General features: G+C 41.2%; 1 protein-coding gene across 13 annotated transcripts in view; it reads right to left on the bottom strand.

Annotated features, from left to right (window-relative positions):
* The window catches only part of FHOD3 (formin homology 2 domain containing 3), a 376649-nt gene extending 357394 nt beyond the window's left edge, over positions 1 to 19255 (bottom strand). For 7 of the 13 annotated variants that reach the window (XM_038126866.1, XM_038126862.1, XM_038126863.1 and 4 more), the window contains exon 1: positions 18693 to 19255. In XM_038126866.1, the coding sequence (XP_037982794.1) occupies positions 18693 to 18857 (165 nt within the window). In that variant the 5' untranslated portion in view covers positions 18858 to 19255. The remainder of the gene's footprint in view (positions 1 to 18692) is intronic. The other 6 variants (XM_038126870.1, XM_038126868.1, XM_038126871.1 and 3 more) reach the window with 1 other exon arrangement.
* Between the last annotated feature and the right edge of the window lie 276 nt (positions 19256 to 19531).

Here is a 19531-nt window from a genome sequence, read left to right as displayed (position 1 = left end):
GCAGATTGTGCCAGATGGATTTGGGATTATTTGAAAGAGTGAGCAGCAACTAATTCTTCCTAGTACTTTCCTCTTAGAAGTGTTTTGCATATCTGTATCCTTGTTTGGCATACTAGGACAAGCAAAATTTGACAGAAAGAATCTAATTTAAAAATACACCATCTCTATTTATAATTGCATGAAGTAGGTTGAAATGAGGGTTGTTTTTTATTTCTGTAAACCTTGGACAGTCTTGTAGCTTTAATAATGTGTAGACCGATCTTTTAGGTAGTAAAATGCAGAACCCTTGATGATCATGTTATTTCAGTAGCCAAAATTCTTATCTCTCTCTGCTTTTCCTCATTGATAGATAACTTTTGGATGTCTTGCAGGCAGCAACTGCTGCCATTTCTCCCCAGCTCTGCTAACATGGTCTCTGCACCCCAGTTATCAGCCATCTTCCCTCTCAAATTTTTTGTCATGTTAAAATGATCTACCACAGAGTGCTCTGACATTCAGGCCTCAGAGTTCCTGCTTCTATTTCAGACCTGAGGAAAGGCTCACCATCCAAGAAAAGAACCCTACTTCTCTTGGCACCTTTGTCTTTTTTTTCTTAAGACAGTGGCACAAGAATTCTAAACAATCAATGCTGGGAAGAAAAATCATTACCATGTTTTTTTTTAAACAGGAAATATGTCAGCTGTCTTCTTGGGAAGCACTATACAAGACTGGGTTTGCAGGTTTATTTAATGTACTCTTGTTGGATTTTTCTGGCAGCAGCACCTCCTCCTCCTCATAGATATACAGGCGCAATTCCAGAGAAGATACTGGGACTCTACATGGCCACCTGTACGAACAGACAGATTTTGCACTCAGATTTCTTAGACAGCCACAAAAATATATTGATAAATATCAAGCATGAAGAGATGAAGGTCCTGATTTTTCAAGAGAAAACAAAAAAGTGTTCTCCTCAGTGGAACAGGAGTGGGGTCTCTATCAGACTCATGGTCATACACCAACTTCTCATTCACACCATAAGTGTTCTTCCATAAATCTCCATGGAATCAGCTTCAATATCTCCTGACTCTCAGAGCAAAGCAGAAAGCTTTGGCAACACAGTTTACAAGGATTTGCTTAGAGTATCTTCAGAGCAAGAGCTCTGAAGGAAGTCTTTTCTTGTCTCAATTACCTGTTTTTCCTGAACACACAGAGAGAAGATCATATTTAACTGATTTTTTATAAGATCAAATGTACAAAGTTGTACCTTGAGCTGCACTAGCAAAAAATTTTAAATCTTGATTCATTGGGGCACAAAACACTTCTAGTAAGAAAACTAAATCTATGAGATTTCTCTTTTTCTCTCTTCTTTTCCAATTGGACACAGTGTTTATGATATGAAATTGCACTACATTTATAACAAGAAATTAAACTGATGATTGGATGAGTAACTGCAAGTCCTATGAACCAACAGAAAAGTTAATAAACACAATTCATTTGTCCTGACTGCCCTTCCAGAACCATACGAAAATATTGATTACTAGTGAATAAACAGTCCTCCTTTAGAAACCACTTATTAAATAATCGAGGTGGGGGGGTTGTAAACAGTGTAGGGTATAGATCTGCAGTCAATTTCTGCTATACTTTGCAATTATTATGTAAGTGGTAACTTTGTCCTTATGGTGGAGGGGAACCACAACTCAAAGTCCATCACTGAAAACAAAAGACAAGAATGCTGCAAATACATGACAGAAATTCTGCAAGTGAAACTTTGCAATTTAAGCTTATGTTGGATATCTCAATCCCAGCATTAGGCTTCCCTCACTAGCTTTGACAAACAGTAGATTAAAAATTTCATCTGTTGAACATATGCAGTAACTTTTTCATACTTGTATGCCTTAATGGCCCTGTGAGCTATGAAGGTAGTTGGGTTCTCTGCTAAGCAAAGGCAACCATTTAAGCACAGGCAACAGAAACAGCTCTTAAGTCACACAGTTTCATGAGACACCAAACCAGAAAACTGATTCCATTAAACAACAACAAGGCTTCCACAGTATACAGAGGGTCCCATTGCAGAAATGCACATAAGAGAACCTCAGTGTATAAATGCATAACATGCCAAGGCTAACTCATGCCAAAGGCTATCCCATGCTTCCCTTCCATGACAGCCTTGGTTCGAATTTAGCTTCAGGTGACACAAGTCAATTTGAGAACATAGGTATATTTCACATAAAACATTCAAGAGATTCTTTTTCCAGGTCATAGACCTTTCAGGTACACTATAATCATCTTTCAAAGAGTGTAATCAAGTCATTCAGCAATTTCTACTCCAGAAAGATCAGCTCTGATTGCTAAACAATGGTGTCATGATGACAAGATGACCATGCTTTGGTCTGATTAGACATAGTGGTTGCTGAAATCTCACCAGGATGTGAAGAGAAAGGAATCCAAGATCATTACCAGCTATGGTTGATTTTCTGCTGGGAGGGTTTCTGATTGACAAACCACTCTGCTGAGTTACCCTTAAACATGTCCAGCTCTACATACTTCTGTATTCTTTGTAAGTAATTTATTTGTTTGCAAAATGTAAAAAATATTTAAAAATGCAACAGATTTCATGTAAAGCCTATAGCAGCTTTTGGATGACTATTATTATAAGCCTTAATGATGGCTTGTGACAAAACAATATTTGTAATACCAAATAAGGGTATTTACTTTTTCCAGGAAAAAGAAGAAGCAGAAGAACAATCAGGCTCAATGGACAAGTACAAACCAGAAGCTGCTTATTCCTATATTATGAATACTGAATAATTTGACAGCATGATGAAAAACACTAACAAAGGGGTAACAGACAACAAAAGTACATAATCACAAAAAAAGCCAAATAAAGAATATATACTAGCACTAAATGTTCATTCAGTAGCCAAATGACAATATATTTGAAAAAAGTACCTCGGGTTTGGATAGTAAAACAATTACTGTCATTTACACAAGGATAGTGCCCAGAAACTTATTGTTTAAGCCATTATTTCACTAAAAAGAGCTCTTGGAAAAATAACGTTTGAGAATCCAGCTGAGCTGCATATTAAGGCCATACTCATGGCCTACTACTCCACCGCATCCAATTCAATATGATTCAAACTCAAAAGAAAAATGTCTCCTCTGACCCATATCTAGAAAACTTTAGTGGAGATAGCTAAGCAAGTAGCAAAATGGCTTTCAAGTACCAGTCATTCACCACTGTGCTATGCATACACACACTAAAATACCAAAAGTACTTATTGTAAGATCCGGAGTCGAAGTTCTAGCCAGCACTGTGTCATCAAGAGCATGAAGAAAATACCCCCACCTTTGACAACTGTCCTGCTACAATCTGTTAAATAAGATTAAAATTAATTAAAATATATTTGTGCAGAGAGCACTTTACATGTCTGGAGAGTCTTTCACCACATATGCCAACATGGTGTGTTCTTTCAACAGCAAGTATTTTGCAAACAAGTATCTTCCCATCATTCATTTTCTATGTGTCTCCCAAAACTGAAGATAGGTAAAAAAAGTCTTGCCAGTCAAAAGTTTAATTTAATATGATATTTTTATTTAGGTTCCCATTTATATGTTCCTTCTTTACTTTCTTCAGTTTAAATGACTTGAATTGAATAGCAAAAATATATACTACTTTTTAAACAGAGTTCTTACTCATTTTAATAATTTCAAATATCAGTAATATTCTCACAGGAAACATGACAGTTAGAAGACTCTTAGGCCATTAAAAGAAGTACATCCCTAAGGGAAGTCTCATTAACACCTTCCCTGTGTGAATGAGAGGATTCAACATGCCAAAACTAGGGTGATTGACAATATGACCCATGGTGCAATCTGCAAACTTCACCACTGTCTTGTATGCTGGATTTCTATTTTTAATACAAATGTGGAATGGTCCACATTTAACAGTGACAGCCCTCTCCTTACAGATGAGAAATGGATACAGATTCCTTCAGGCAAAGGAAACCGAGTGTTGAGCCCTGTTCAAAAATCAACAGCTTAAGCAGGTACTGACATGGCTATCCTGACAAATTCTGTTAAACTTTTCATCCCAAAAACGTTTTCCAACAAGCATTCAACTAACCAGTTTTAAACACATGAGGTTTACACTTGAGACATGACAGCCCATGCAGATACAGTTTTATTGCACTAACTGGGTATTTTTAGTACATTGGACTAGCATATTAAAACCATGGCCTAAACATGTTTCACCCAATATAGAGTAAAAAGCCAGTTTTCCTCACAGCAATTTTAGACACCTGCTGCTCTGACACTGATGAGACCATGACATAAATATAATTTTTCCTCTGGACAAATAAAACAACTGGATACCAACTCATAACTGAAATGAGTTGTAAAAGTTTTCTCAGGGGCTGGCTGAAGTATAACAGTTAGTTCAGGGAAGTTGGATAGACTTCATATCTTTTTCCCTGACAATAGATGTATTTCTTAAGCTTATTTTCACTTTAAAAGGTTTGAAGACTTTAAAGACAACAAAGTAATTCCCCTGCCTCCAAATCATAAAACAACAGACTATGTACAAACCTTTTTTCTCCTGAACCAGAACAAAACAAGGTGCAATAAAAGATTGCTTATCAGTTTAGTACTTTCTTTTGTACTTTAGAAGACTATGCTAAGGTTGTAATGTAACACTCAAGGGAAAAGTGCATAAACAAAACATTAACTCTATAATCTGCAACAGCAATGTTGCTATTAAAACGTCATGCCAATTTTTCCATTAGGAGCCATTCAGCTGAAATGCTTCTCCTGGAATCCCAGGCACTGCTCTCCTCTACCACCCCACTCACTCCTGCACTCAGAGAGACAATGATCCATGCCTCAAAACCTTTTGTTTCTCTGGGAAGATGAAATGGCTATTTTCCAAGACTTGATACAGGAAAGAAAATCTGGTCTTCATTCTTCATTATACCCCAAACATACATGTGCATCCAGGGATGAGGCAGACTTTCTCTGTATTACAAGGCTTTTGTTTGGTTCTTCCTTTTGGTCTAGCATAGTAGCTCTACCAGTTCTGCCCTTCTATACTGATGTGCTTCAAAGCTTCACCTCTTCTCTACTCCAAACAGAAGCTCTTCATTCAGTGGCCTCAAAAAATTAACAAATCATCTTTATGTGACCCACTGCAAGCACATCTGCAACTAACAGTAAGCATTTCCTAAATGTAAATCAGGAATATGGGCAGGAGTACAACAAGGCTTTGAATATTACGTTGTACTGCATAGCTCAAATGCAATTTCCTTACTTGCTTATCCTTTTGTTAGCACTGGAGATTACAGCCACACCCCTTTCATACATGGCCCTCCAGAAATTGCTTCTGAGAATCAAGCAATTACAATGCTATTTCTGCCTTTTAAATAACCCTTTTCTTAAAAAAAGAACAGACTTTCCTTCCTCTGTTACCTGTACTGCATGAAAGGAGCAAGCCTTGGTTACTCAACACAGCTGCACCAAATGCCCATCACCATGCTGTCACTCATGAAGAGGAACAAAGTAGTTATCATCAATCGCCAAAATCTGTCTCCTTAAGGAGGCTGACTCACAGCAAGCCGCAAACCCACATCAGCTTTAAGCTGAGCTTGTACCTTCTGACACAGCACAGGCTGCTTTACTGAAAAACAGAAAGGGGATGGGTAGGAAGAATGAGACATGGCACAAACCACATAGCCTGCTTTGCTACACAGGCCTTTGTAATTGCCCAAACACCTCCATGTGTTCGTATAAACATTCTGTGGTTGGGGATTTGCACTCACCTCCCTTCTCCACAAGACAAACAAACTAAACACAGTAATTAGCTTCAATAGAATTTGATTAAGTAAATAGGGTTTTCTGTTTCCATTTGTAGCTCATAAAAGCAGACACTAATTTGAGCACCACTCAGGTCATTGCCCAGTGGTGACAGTTTTACAGTCAAGCCAAAACAGGTTCCACTGCAACAGCAAACATCAGTCAAATTCCCTGGTAGGACAGGCACAAGTTCACACAACTATGCTGTTACAGACTATGGTAAGAATATTCAAGCCAAATCCCTCAGACTTGCCCAAGCAGCTAAACAGAACTTCTCAAAACAAATCCCATCAATATTTAACAGAGATATCCAAAAATAAACAAGAGGTTTGGTTTGCTAGAACAGATTCTCTTAGAAAATATCTTGACATAACACCTATTCAAGTTACAAGTGACAAAGTGCAGTCTACAAGAGATACTAAATTTGGCTGGCAACCTGCTCATGATTGTATTCTTGTTTCTGGGCCAGGAAAGCTTTATAGACTTACTTTTCTTTCATATCGTGTACCCTCACCCTACTCCATCAGTCTTTGGTTGTCTCAAAAATCTGCCTTCAAAAAAAATTTGAACGATACAACTCATTAGTACCCTCATGGAAATACAGTATGAAATCAGTCACTTTATTTAAACTGTCAAACATCCAGTGGTTAAAAAGTACCACAGGAGCATGGCTTCAATAATAACCTCCTATGACTCACCTACAGAACACACTTCCGCCTTGACTTATTTTGAAGAAATGGACAAATAATCAACATGAGAAAACAAAGGCAGGATTAATATTACTTTGATTGCATTTACATATACACACAAATGTCCAAGAAAGTAATCTTTTTACAGCAATTATTTGTAGCTTATTTTCCCTTACTTGATTTTAACAATTAAACACAAAGACTGAGTACCCGTCAGCCTTCATCCCCATGGTTGGTCCTTCGGAGGAATTCAGTGAGGAAAAAGGTTGGGTTTTTTTCTTGTTGAGTATTTCTTCAAACCATAATTTATGAACTGGTGCTTAATTATCTCAGACATTTAGATTACTCTTTTTATTTCAAGACATCTAATTTGGTGGATGAAGAACATGAAAGCATAATTTTAATCAATCTCCCTTGAAATTTCTTAAAATAACACTAGCTGATGACTACTCACAAGATAGTAAGCTATTTCCCTCTTCTCAGATGCATATATCTTTCGGAAATATTTGTTGGAATATCAGTGACAAACTGTAATAACATAAAGGAAGTAAATATAGCTCAACTTACACTGCACTGAAAAGTATTTCTAATCTCCTTTTTGTCACTCAAATCACACCAAACTGTAATGATTTCCAAATGCTACGGTCTATTACCAGTGGCTTTCCCACAGAAGAAATATCAATCTAAAGAACAGGTTTAAGACAAGGACATTCTTTCAACAGCCTACCAGGACTATAGTATAGTAGGTCATTTATTTGAGCTAAAATCATGTGAGCCAAATTCATCACATTAAGAAAATACCTTCTTCAAGCATTAAATCCTAGAAATCATGGGACAGCATTCTGCCTGCGGCCTTTGTCAACTTTTAATTATGTCATGTTACCAATAGACTGCCAAAGCAGAGCACAACTGATAGCACACAGCATGTCTGAGTACAGCCTATTTTTAGTCTGCAATTCAATCAGCACTCTGACAATGGCAAGGATTAAAGTCCAAGACAGCCACATTGCTGTATATAGGCCAATGCAATTACATGTTGAAACATGTTGAGAGAACGTGGTGGCAAACTGGAGTCAATGTTGGGAGGAGGTGCACCAGACAGGCAGCTGCTCCGTAGTAGCCGATGTCTTTACTGGCAGAGCCCACACTCCCATCTCACCCATCCTTGTTAACAGACCACAGAGGAAAACATTAAAACAAATTACAGTTTTACCCCAATTCCTTTCAGTACGATTTACCACTAATGAAAGACAGACATCATTGTGGCAATCTTGAAAATCAATATCCTTCTACCTTCATTGGCAGGTGTTCAGATACCTTTAGCTTCGCCAACTCCGAGCAGCCCCCTTCAATCCTGTCTGAGAATGCTGCCAATGAAGAGACAACTCTGTCCACATTCTGGCTCTCCTGAAGTCTTGGGCTGAGGTAGCAGTTACAACATTTGCAAGGATGGTTTTAAATAGCTGAATTTCATAAGACCAAGAAGAAAAATTAAGATTTTCAAGCCAATATATTTTTACACATTCAAGTGATAACTCTTAATTTAAAATGTTACACTCTTGCTGTGTTTTTATTCTCCAGGAGTCACATTTTCAGGCTTTTCCCATCCAACTATACAGACATGTAAAAAAAATTAAAATGAACCTTGCTGTCTAACAGACAGAATAAGACTTAGGACCTGTAGGACTTAATGCTTTGAAACTATCAAAACAAAAACAGGTGACACCACAATACAATCAATTATTCCCTGGGACATAGTTAAATGATTCATCAAACAGTAACAACTACTGTACTCTAAAACTATGGCTGAATACTAATCAATGACATAAGGAAGCTTATGGCTGTGTTCCATTACCAGTTTCCTAGGACCAATCTTTTTTTTTTATACAGCCTCTGAAAAGTAGCCTAAACAGCATCCTATTCATCTTCATCTTCATACAAATGACCACTAGGAAACACTTCCTTCAAACCCCTTGATGAAAGAGAGAAAAATACTAAAAGGAACACATATATATTCTGAGGACTTTCAAGCTAAACACTTATATAAATTATGGGCACATCTAATTAGCAAAGAAAGAATTCTTTATCTTGAGATAATTCTCTCCATTATAACAAGCTCCCAGATTTCAAAGTTACTAAAGGTGGTCATTTCTCCAAAGGGCACATTTTTGAGTGCTGATCACTTTTCTTTAGCAAGATGAAATGAAGGCACCAAAAAAAAAAAAAAACCAGATTCCGAGTCTCTGAACAATAAGTTCAGAAACTCAAAGATATGGGCACACCCTAGGCTAAACATAAATTCACATTGATAACTGGTAGCTTTTTCATCCACATTTCAAAACTAAGCAAAAAAAAAAATTAAGAAAACAGAAAACCTAAAATCATTTTAGGTTTTAGCAAATTCAGCAGCATCTGAACTGAGACACCCACCTTAAGCCTCAGAAACTACATTTCTTTAACTTCTACAAGATGAGGATTTTATTCCACCACTTTCCCCCACAACTCTCAGCTTTGTCAGAAAAATGACTCATTTTTCTTCCCAGACAAGGCTTAGTCTAGAAGAAGCACAACTAAAGTAATGCAGACATAAGGCAGAATAACATCCAGTAACACCACCATACAGTAGCAACAATACAGCAGACAAATTAACTTTTTAATTAGGCTAAGAAAAGCAACAATTGAAATCAGCATCTAAACAAGAACACATTACTGCCTACAAGGCAAGTATAACAAATCTAAGTGCACTAATTACAGTTGTTCAAGCTCACTTCTGTGCAAAAATAAAGGGGACATAACAAGTGAAAAATGAGCAATACTACAGTATAAAGTGAAGGCTGTATATAAGACACTACAGGAGCGCTCAGGTCACAGGCAAATGCAACTGTGGATACTAAACCTAGAGGAGTTGCATTTCTTTCTGCCTTGTGTAGTTAGAGACTAAAAGCACCCCACGTATTATAATTCAACCAGAACAAAAAAATTCACAGTAAGATGAGAGTTCTTCAGCTGTGACCAGCAATGATCATTGCAATACATAATCATTTAGAATGTTCATATAGGATAAATCAGTCACGTCTGTCTGAAATAAAATACACTGCTTTTCCACCTGTGAATGAAGCCTGCCTGCCTTACTCATAGTCACTGGGATTACAGGTTGCCTGCATTTATAACTGAAGCTCAAATCAACTAGTAGCATGGTAGAGTACTTGAAAAAGAATGATGAAAACAATAAAATAACACATGTAGAGACTGAAAAGCACAAACAGTGTAATTTAGCAGCACTTTTTCTTCCTCAGTAAGACATTTTTTTACAAAACACCTATTCTCAAATCACATTACAATTTCCTAAAGATGCCTAAAGGAAGGAGTGTGATGAAATGTGCCTCATGAGGGGGACTTCTGAAATTCAGAAATCCTTAGGACCAGCACAGTTCCATAACGAGACATACGGGAATCTGCATCTCCTTGGAACTCACCACTACAAAGCTTCCCAGTCCCTGCACCTTTTTGAAGGTGACCAATTTTAACAAAAATAAGTAAACCCAAACCAAAACACAAAGAAAATCCTACAAATTCACTTACTTTTTATAGACAATGGTCAGACAATGAGGTCCTTCCAGCCTGTGAAGCAGGGCAGCACAGAAAAATCTTACAATTTCAGGAATCTGAAACAGGTATCCTTAATTCTCTGCCTGGAAAACCTGGAAGGGTATTCCACAACAGAGACACCAAGACCTCCTTTAAAGAGGGCAGAGGACTCAAGATTTTCACAAGCCAAGTCCCTCACAATGCTAGAGCTGAAGGGGAAAATAACAATCCTTTGTGTCTGGAGTCAAAGGTCATGCTCCAGGGCCAGCTGCTGCAGTATGGGAATAAACAGAGCGTAGATATGTGGGTTTTTTCCTGATTTCTTCACTACCCGTAAAATACCAAGTCTTTCCAAGTACTAGAAGTCTATTAATGTCTACCCCATGGCTAGAAGAATGAGTTCATCACTGGCACTTGGAGAAAACTCAGAACTTTAATTCCACACTGAGAAAAAAACAGGTTCAAGACCCCATTTGGCATTTCACTAGCACAGATGAGATTCCTGTTGGTTTCCTGATTGCACACTCCACTATTACATTCATTCCTTGCAAGCCTTGAAGTAATGAAGTAATAAAGCAGACACAATGTGCTTTTTCAACTAGCTCTACCTGGCATATGACACTCAGATAAGCAACCTGGCTGGCACAGCTGTGAGAGCTACAAGTGCCTTTTTTGCCAGTCCCCAGATCATGCCAGGTGGTTCACACTGAACACGCAGAGAAAGCCCACCAGATAGAGTCCAGGGACTTCATCTTCTCCTTGTCAATAATAAAGCCATCCAAAAAAACCCATAACACAAAATCCACATGCACCTCACCAGCAGCAGGAGCAGCTACTTTACCTCCAATGCTGCTACTTCTGGCTGCAATAGTATCTTTACAATTCTAAAGAAAATTATTTTTTTAATTTCACTTACAAAAGTTGAAGGGCTCATTAGTAAACCTGAAGCAACTAGCTTCAAGGAACAGCACTGAAATGTCCCTCATTTTTATTTTCTAACCAATATCAAAGTTACTTAAACTATCTTTTTAACTGGAATAGTCTGTAGCTTCTAGAAGAGAAGAAACACAGAAACCAAGATGAAAGTAAACTTTCTTTCTTTCCTAAATAGGGAAAAACACGCTATCTGTAAGTGCATTTTATTCCAATATAATCATGCAAGATGTGTACAAGAGGAAAAGTGCATTGCTTTATCCCTATCACTAGAGCTAAAGCAATAGAACTGCACAAGATACAGTTTATTACTTTTGTGGCTGATGAGCTTCAAGCCATACACAGCCCTCCACTACTGCATGTAATCACACATACCTGACTTTACTTTGTATTACAACTTGTTTATTTATGCAGCTTCTTCTTATCCTCCCAATACTAAGAGTTTAATTGCTAGTAAACACAAGAGTTTAATTGTTACTAAACACAAGAGTTTGTTAGTAAACACAAGAGTTTGTTAGTAAACACAAGACAACACTGTTTCATTTTTCCAAGTATATATATTTTGTCATGCAAACCCCTCTAGAACTACAACTAAAAGAAGACGAAGCTGCTTTTCCAGTCACCCCAATCCTTTCTACTCAGCCTAATGATCACTACCACGTAAAATGATGACCAATATGACCACGTAAAATGATGACCAAAAGATTAACAATAATGCATTGCCCATATTTAACGATAGCAACTAGGCATGCAGGACCAAAATTAGCAATTTTCCAGGATTCTGTGGAATAAAATAAATAAATATCCTTCTCACAAAGCAGCCAGAGGGTCAGTTGAGAAGTATGACTACTAAAGTCAAGCAGTCATACTGAAAGTAAAGGAAAATGTCTAAGCTATTTTTTTTTAAGCATCCTTAAAATGCTGGGAATGACAGAATTACTTCTTTTTAACTTGGAAATGGGAAACGGCAATGCATTTTTGTGGTATATATGTGCTGAGCTGATGACGTGGACAGTCTTCAATAGTTTCATATGCCAGACAGTCGCAGATGTTTCTAGGTAGTTGGGTTTACTACAGAGTTCACTGCTACTATTGTCCCAACTTGTTCCACTGCTAAAAATATGTAACAACATTCCTTGCTGTCTTATTAGTAACTGTAATACAATATAAAGTTAATATTAATATAACACAATCCAGGTTGTGTGGAAAGTGATGACAGAGGTGTAAGTAGCTGGCACTCTTTCCTCTGAGCTGGTAATGAAGTAATATCTTAGCACACGCGTTCAGCCTACCGAAGCAGCATTTACCAAAGGAGCTGTATAGCCCCAGCCCAGACAACTTCAAGTCACTCAAAAATACGAAACACCTTTTGAAAGAGTAGAGGTACCAACCTGTCCTGGCTGGATTCCAGCCAGAGAAATGGACTTTAAAACCAAGTAGGGTTGTCTCAGTGACAATGTGATGGATGGGTGAGTTGCAGCCCAGCTGCCTCACATACATTTGCACAAAGGCTGTAACGCTCATCGCTCATCGTCACAACCCAGCGAGTGAGATCAGACAGAAAGAAAAGGGATTCTCATTTAGACCCTAATTACTGGCAAGGTAGGATGGCTGTGGATGCACTAGGAAGTGAAAACTCTTCTAAAACTTCTGTGAGAACTTTTGTCAGAACTTTTGCTCTTATTTGGAGCAATACAGGAAGAAGAAAAGGAGATTGTAACAGTCCCACACATCTGACTATTCCTTTACCAACATACATATGAACTGCAGTCATCTTAGTTTCTTGCTCAGTTAATCCACTAGTAATCTTTACACAAGAAGAATTTGGATAAAATGAGGTATCTACAAACTGGTTTTGAGAGCAAGCATCAAAAATTGGAACTGCAAGTACAAGATTTGTGGTAGGATAACATCAAGGTTAACTTCTTCCTATTAATCTCCTTTCTTTGACTAAGAACCTCCAGGAAACACAGGGTGATGCAACTTTCCAGAGGCTGCATCTGACCAATCTGTGACCTAAAAATTTAGTGGAATCCTGAGAACTACCAGTACACTCACTCCTATCATTCTTGACACGGAGCTCTATGAAAGCCCTTGAGCTATGATCAGCCAAACTCAGTGACCTGCAAGAGAGGTGTCAAAGTCAGGAACTGAATCTCTGGGATAGACAGATTTGTGCCCCTGCTTTTACAACACAGCTTTTAAGCCTGGATCAAACAACTGAACTGCAACTTGTCCAAACCATAACTTGTCAGAAAAACCTTGCAAGAACTTCAAAGTTCCCTTACCTTAAACTGCCAGAGGTAAAGCCAGGCATTTGACAATTATTTTGTATCTGTTCTACGGGTATTTCTTCTCCTTTGAAGGCCCACACCACAGAAGACAGTTAGCTGGTGGAGACTGAGAAACTTTTCACAGTTGTGCTTTAGGGCAGGTGTTCATACTCTCCCAGAAAAGTGTGCTTCACAGAGGACTCTGATGCAGCTTGTGCTGTCAAGTCAGGAGACAGAGCACTATCCCACCCCGCTCTGCCCTCATAAATAATTCCCTATAAAATTCAAGCACATGTCTGCTACAGGGTCAATCTCTTGAAGCACAAGAATTTGTCAGCTCCAGAAATACTTGACTAGAGTCAGAACACTTTGGAAACCTTTTGGAAACAACCTTTGTGTAAAATCCCCTCTTCTCTCAAAGGATGAAAAAAAGGCTGATGTCCACCTGCCTGTGGCAGAACATGAAAGCCCTATGTGTCTTGACAGCCCTCAACTAAAATATTTCCCAGTCCTCAGCAGCAACACTTGTGGAAGATACTAGCCATTTTACCTTAGGTGTGGGTTCATTTTCCCCGGGAAAATGACAATATTCCAGTTTCCATCTTCTATTCTTCAGCTCCCATTAACAACATAATGACTAACCCAAAAATGCTCTCTTCAGAGAAGAGAAATGCTCTCTTCAGCTGCTCTTTACCAGTACCTACATCAGAATCAGGATTCAAACCATACTTTCTTCTTTTTCTGCCTAGCCTCTGTGGACCAATGCATTATTACTTAATGCCAAGGAAACCCAGGGCAGAGGAGCCAGCTGATAGGCTTACTGCTCTCAGAAAACCTGAGGCTGCTGCCAGGGTATAGCCTGGCACTGAGTTCAATGCCAGAGCTGAGCTCCATGCCAGGGCACAACCAGTGGAACTATTCCTGCTATCAGTTTACATCACACCATGCCTCAGAGTGAGCCCTGGCTTAAATGTAGGGCTAAGTCACAGCAGCTGAAAACGGAAATGTGGATGGCTTCTTTATGAATGAAACTCTCAAATCCCTCTTGCACTCACTGGATTTATTTGCTTATACCACTGTTTTCTGAATGACACTGTTCCTAATTACAAATTCTTGGAAGGCATTTAAACATAGAAGTTGTCTACAATTTTCTTAGAGGGAACAGAAGATCAAAACAATTATCCTTATGGAACTATACCTCTCCTTTACACCATCTCCACCAGCACCCCATATGCATGGAAAGATTTTGTTGTTGTTGCTTTGTTACACAATGTATTTAAATTATGTTTTCTTGATATATTAGGCAGAGTGATGTCCTATATTATTGTAAAGATGTATTTCTTACAGAGCTGCCCCAACACTGAACACTACTGTGGCATGTGAAAACAGACTATGGCAACATACTCAGCATGCTGTAATTATGTGAATAAGTTATAATGAAGAAGATCTCTAAAAAAAGCACACCACTTGACATTGGCCATGTATATATAGCTACTCTCCTGAGCGACCCTATGTCAGCAAGTTATAAGTATCAAGTAACTCAAAGCAATTCAAAACCAACAAACCCAATGTACCGAATTAGATTCAAAGAGCATTATTGGCACGGGGCCTGAGCCACAAATTTAGACCCAGTTCTGAATTTTCCCAAGGTTCACAGAAATGGGCAAAAGGGACATCTGAAGTCAGAGTCCAAACTAGATCCAGTTCTACTTCATACAACAGACAGTAAGAGTGACCTAAAATCCTCATGAACAATAAAAGCCAAATTCAAAATGGCACCTTAGGCAGCCAAATCAATATAGGCAAACCACAAAAACGCTGCAATGTGGCATAGTTACTCGGCAAGAATTTGTAAATGTGGCTAAAAATACTGTAACAGAATTTGTGGCACTTCAGTGCATCGTCAACAACGATGGTGTGTTACCATCTAGGACCAAATCACTCCTTACCATGGGGGATAGCTGAAACAAGCATTCCTGATGACAGTGCCCAGCCCCATGAGGCTCAGTGTGCATGCCAGACAGAACTGAGCACAACCCAATGAACAACAAGCTGCTGTATCCAGAGATATGGATGTAGAGAAAAGTGTGTGCACAGAGAGAAGCAGGGAAAAAAAGAGGGAGGAGGATACAATTAGGCACCCAATCCCAAGTGAAAGAAAGAGACTCTTCTTGTGAGTTTTCCCTATCAACCAGCTTAGGTGCTCCACATTATTCAGGATTGTAAAGACCATCCTAGACATTATTCACAGAACTCAGTTTCTTAACTTCCCAGTGAACCTGCATAAGGATCTAAAAACATTGTTGCTCAGAAGACAGTGTGTAGATCTAGACTTGCATCCAAACTCAAGTAAAAGTGTGAGTTTAAGGAAAAGAAGCAGTAAAACCAACATGCAAAATTGAGTTGTACTTTCAAAGAACTAGAGTGAAGAAATCCTGGTCTTTGGAATAAAGCTACAACATCTGTTGGTTACAAAAAAGCTACTAATGACATACTATGACAGGTCTGAATGTAAAAGCATTTTTCGTTTACTTTTTAAATGGTTTTCTTAATAATTGTTTATAATGTTTAACTTACAATGACTTGCAGTACACAAGTTGTTTTACTAACTACAAAAATACCACCGTCACTACACTGTCATCATTACTAATTTCAAGACAGCAATGGCGAAATCTGACCCCAGTGAAGTGAGCTGGATTCCTGACACTGACTTCATCCTATCAAGTACATCCCACAGCAGTACATCATCTAAAAGATGTGCAAATCATCCAGTGGTGTGAAGGCAACAAGCTGGCAGCTCTGTTCAGAGAGTAAGTGAATGTTCACCCAAGTCAAGAGATGGCAACTTAAAACTCGCTGGAAAAATGCCTAGTGCTGATAATTCAAACCTGTTAGCAAAAAGGCCATCAGTTTATAAAACTTCATAAATTATTTAGGAACACATTGGTGTTCCTATGCATTTCATTATCATTATCATAGAAAGGCTTGGGTTGCAACAGACCTTAAAGTTCCAACTCTCCTGCCATGGGCACAGACATCATTTGAGCTAGAAACTCCTAGGTCTGTTTCAAGATATTTTGCTCTAGTCACCGTGATGATACCAAATGGACCCTCAATCCACTAGCTCAGCAATTTTCAAAGTAATTAATCAATCAAACCTCAGATGTGTCGATGTGACCCGACACCTGAATTTCAACCTTTGCTCTGCTTTGACAGCTGCATTCCTCTGAGATCAGAATTTGCCCTGATCTCTGGGTGAAATGGAGCAAAAGTCTTCTTCGTCAAATAATGTGGTGATCTTCTATTGACCAGTGAATATGGTCTTGAGGAAAGGCTGCAGAAAGAATATGCCCACCTCCCCCCCCCCAAAAAAAAAAAATAAAAACAGACGAAAGCGACACATATCAGTTTATTTTACAGAATTACAGGTACAAAGATGTAACGCCAAACACAGAAATGCTGCCCTGACTGCAAGTGCAAACACGGAACTATGCTTTCATTACAATGAATAAAGGTAAACAAGTCTAATCATACAACCCTTTTTTTTTACCTGGTAGAAGCCAAGAGATAGCCAAGAGACATAATTAAGGCAGAAACAGGCGGCTCTGCAAACACAAAGGTAACTGTAACCATGTAAGCAGATTTCAATGAGCCTGCCTACACCCTTACAACGGAAACAAAGTATTTCGAAGAGCCAGAACCTCAGATTAACAACTCACTGGGCCAGGACTTGCCTCTAGCAGAGCAACTATCTTTCAATAGCCGGGTTTACAGCACCTCTAGGGACATGGCCATCTCTCACCCCAAGTCTGCAAGTCTACTTTCCAAACATTAATTAAACTTGAGAAATGCTGCATGCAGAAAGACTGGGTAGGAGTGAAGCCTATACAAGTGGCCGTGGATTTTGGCAGGCTCCTAAGACGCCAAACCAAGTTGGTGGTGGTGTTAGTATAAAAAGTTATAAAAAATTGTCAGGGAAGTATTCAAACCAAAGCAAAACATAACAAAGTTATGAAGCTGAAAATGAAGTTGAATTAACTTTAAATCCAGATTTTAAACTATCTCTTTATTCACTTCATTACATGTCAGAATCCATCGTGCCTTTCTTTTAATTAGCTCCAACTCCAAAAAAAAAAAAAGCCTCCCATGAAAACAATGGGACCACTCTCTGAATTGGGGACGACTGAGCACATGAAAACAGAATTGACCCAGCGCACCAAGAGCTTCCAAAGTTTTTGTGCTTTAGGCAGAGCTCTGTTCACTGGATGCTGTATCCTTGGCAACTATTATGCGAGGAAACCGTTCTACAAATGCAAAACTTCTGTCTGCTCCATGAGCTTTCCTCTGAAATACTTTTATGGGGTTTTGGATATCCTTAAATCTAAGGGGACACACAGCCCTTTGTCATCTTTCCGCAGGCTCCCATGAGCATAATACAACAAGTGATGTTAAGAGAGTATTTTCCTCCCACTTCATCACAGAGCAAATAAAAGTTTTACAACTTTTACTTGGTAGAAAAAAAAAAAAAAGTAGGCATATTTTCCTTTCTTCTTCAGTGCACTCTGCAGAACTAATGTGCAGATACAAGATAATAATGAAAAGACATTATTATTATGTCAATCAATGGCATTGCTTTGAAAACTAAAAATTCAAGGAGAATGCTTGGGTGCCTGATTTCAAGGGCAGAGCTACTAATGCCAGCACATGCATTAGAAGAAGCATACAAGAAGAGATAGGTAAGACTTGACAAGGGCCATGCTGCAGTTCTTCGCAAGAGGGACTAGTAGCACCGATTGTTTCAAGGGCAGCAGACGCTGCTATTTTTACCAAAGCCCCGGCTGGAACTGCCTGGCTCATTAAACCTCACCAGGCAAAGCCCGGGTCCTGCCGGCGCGACCGTGCCCGGCGCAGCCCGGCTGGCCCGACACACCACCTTATCCCGCAGTATCCCCAGATACCCAGGCAACGCTAGCGAAGCACAGGCACCGAGTACTTGATACCTAACTTGGCCTTTGGTTTGATGAGGTTTTCCTTCTCCTAGGGAAAGACTGAGGCAGCTACAGCTAAAGCAGAGGCGGTAGCTGCCCTTGAGAGCGTTTGGGAACGCAGGAGAGCAGCAGAGGGAACCCCTCCGCCGTCCCCCGGGGCCTGTCCCCAGGACTTACGGAGATGCCGGTACTGCCGGGGCGAAGGATAGCGCCGGCGGAGACACGGGAGCCGGCGGGGCAGACCCGCCGCCGGGCGCGGAGCCCTGGCTGCCGCCCCAACTTCCCCGAGCCCACCCGGCCGCCCGCCGGCCTCTGCTCCCCGCTGCCGGGCGCTTGCGGAGAGGCCGCTGCCCTTCGCCCGGTGCCCCCCACTCACACGGCCCTGCCCTCCCCGGTACCTTCTGCGGGGCGCGGAGGAGGCGGTGCACCCCGGCCAGCTGGGTGGCGAGCGGGATGTCCTCCCGGAAGGTGTACAGCGGCGGCCGGGTGGGCTCGGGGAAGTTGGTGCTGTTGAAGGGGTCCGTGTCATCCAGCAGCTGCACCCGGCACACCAGCGTGGCCATGGCGCATCCATCCACCGCCGCGGCCGGGCGCGGGCGGGGAGCGGCACCCCCAAGTCACCGGCACCGAGGTGCTGCCTGCGCGCCCGCCGCCGGCTGCGAGCGGCACTCCCTTCCCCGGCGCAGCCTGGCCGGCCGCCGGCAGCCTCTCCCCCGCGGCTCCACGAGCGAGCGACGGCCGCCTCACAGCCGCCGCGCCTCGGGGAGGCGGCCCATGGCCCCTTCCTTGCCGGGATCCACGAGTGCGAGCGCGCTTTAGGCCGAGCAAGGAGGAGGCGGCGCCGGAGCCGCGGGGCGCGGGCAGAGCGGCAGCAGCGGCGGCGGCAGCTCCCCCATTCCCGGCCGCTGCGCGCCGAGCGGGCAGCGGGAATGCCGTGGCCGGCACGCGCAGCCCCCAGGCCGCGCGCAGGGCCCGCAGCGCCCCCGCGCGGCCGCGCACCGCCGCCCCGCCTCCCCCGACCTGAGGAGACCTCCCCGCGGCCGGGCGGGAAGGGAGAAGGGCCGGGATATCCCCCGCCTCCCCCCGACCTGAGGAGACCTCTCCGCGGCCGGGCGGGAAGAGAGAAGGGCCGGGATGTCCTCCGCCTCCGCCGGCCGGGCCCGCGGGCACCGAGACACACACCGAGAGGGCGAGAAAGAGGGAGAGGGGCCAGCGGGTCCGCCGGCCGCGCCCGCTG

This window comes from Motacilla alba, chromosome 2 (assembly GCF_015832195.1).
Source record: "Motacilla alba alba isolate MOTALB_02 chromosome 2, Motacilla_alba_V1.0_pri, whole genome shotgun sequence".
Taxonomy (NCBI): Eukaryota; Metazoa; Chordata; class Aves; order Passeriformes; family Motacillidae; genus Motacilla; species Motacilla alba.
The sequence above is the reverse complement of the archived record's forward strand: the minus strand, read 5'-3'. Positions and strand labels throughout refer to the sequence as shown.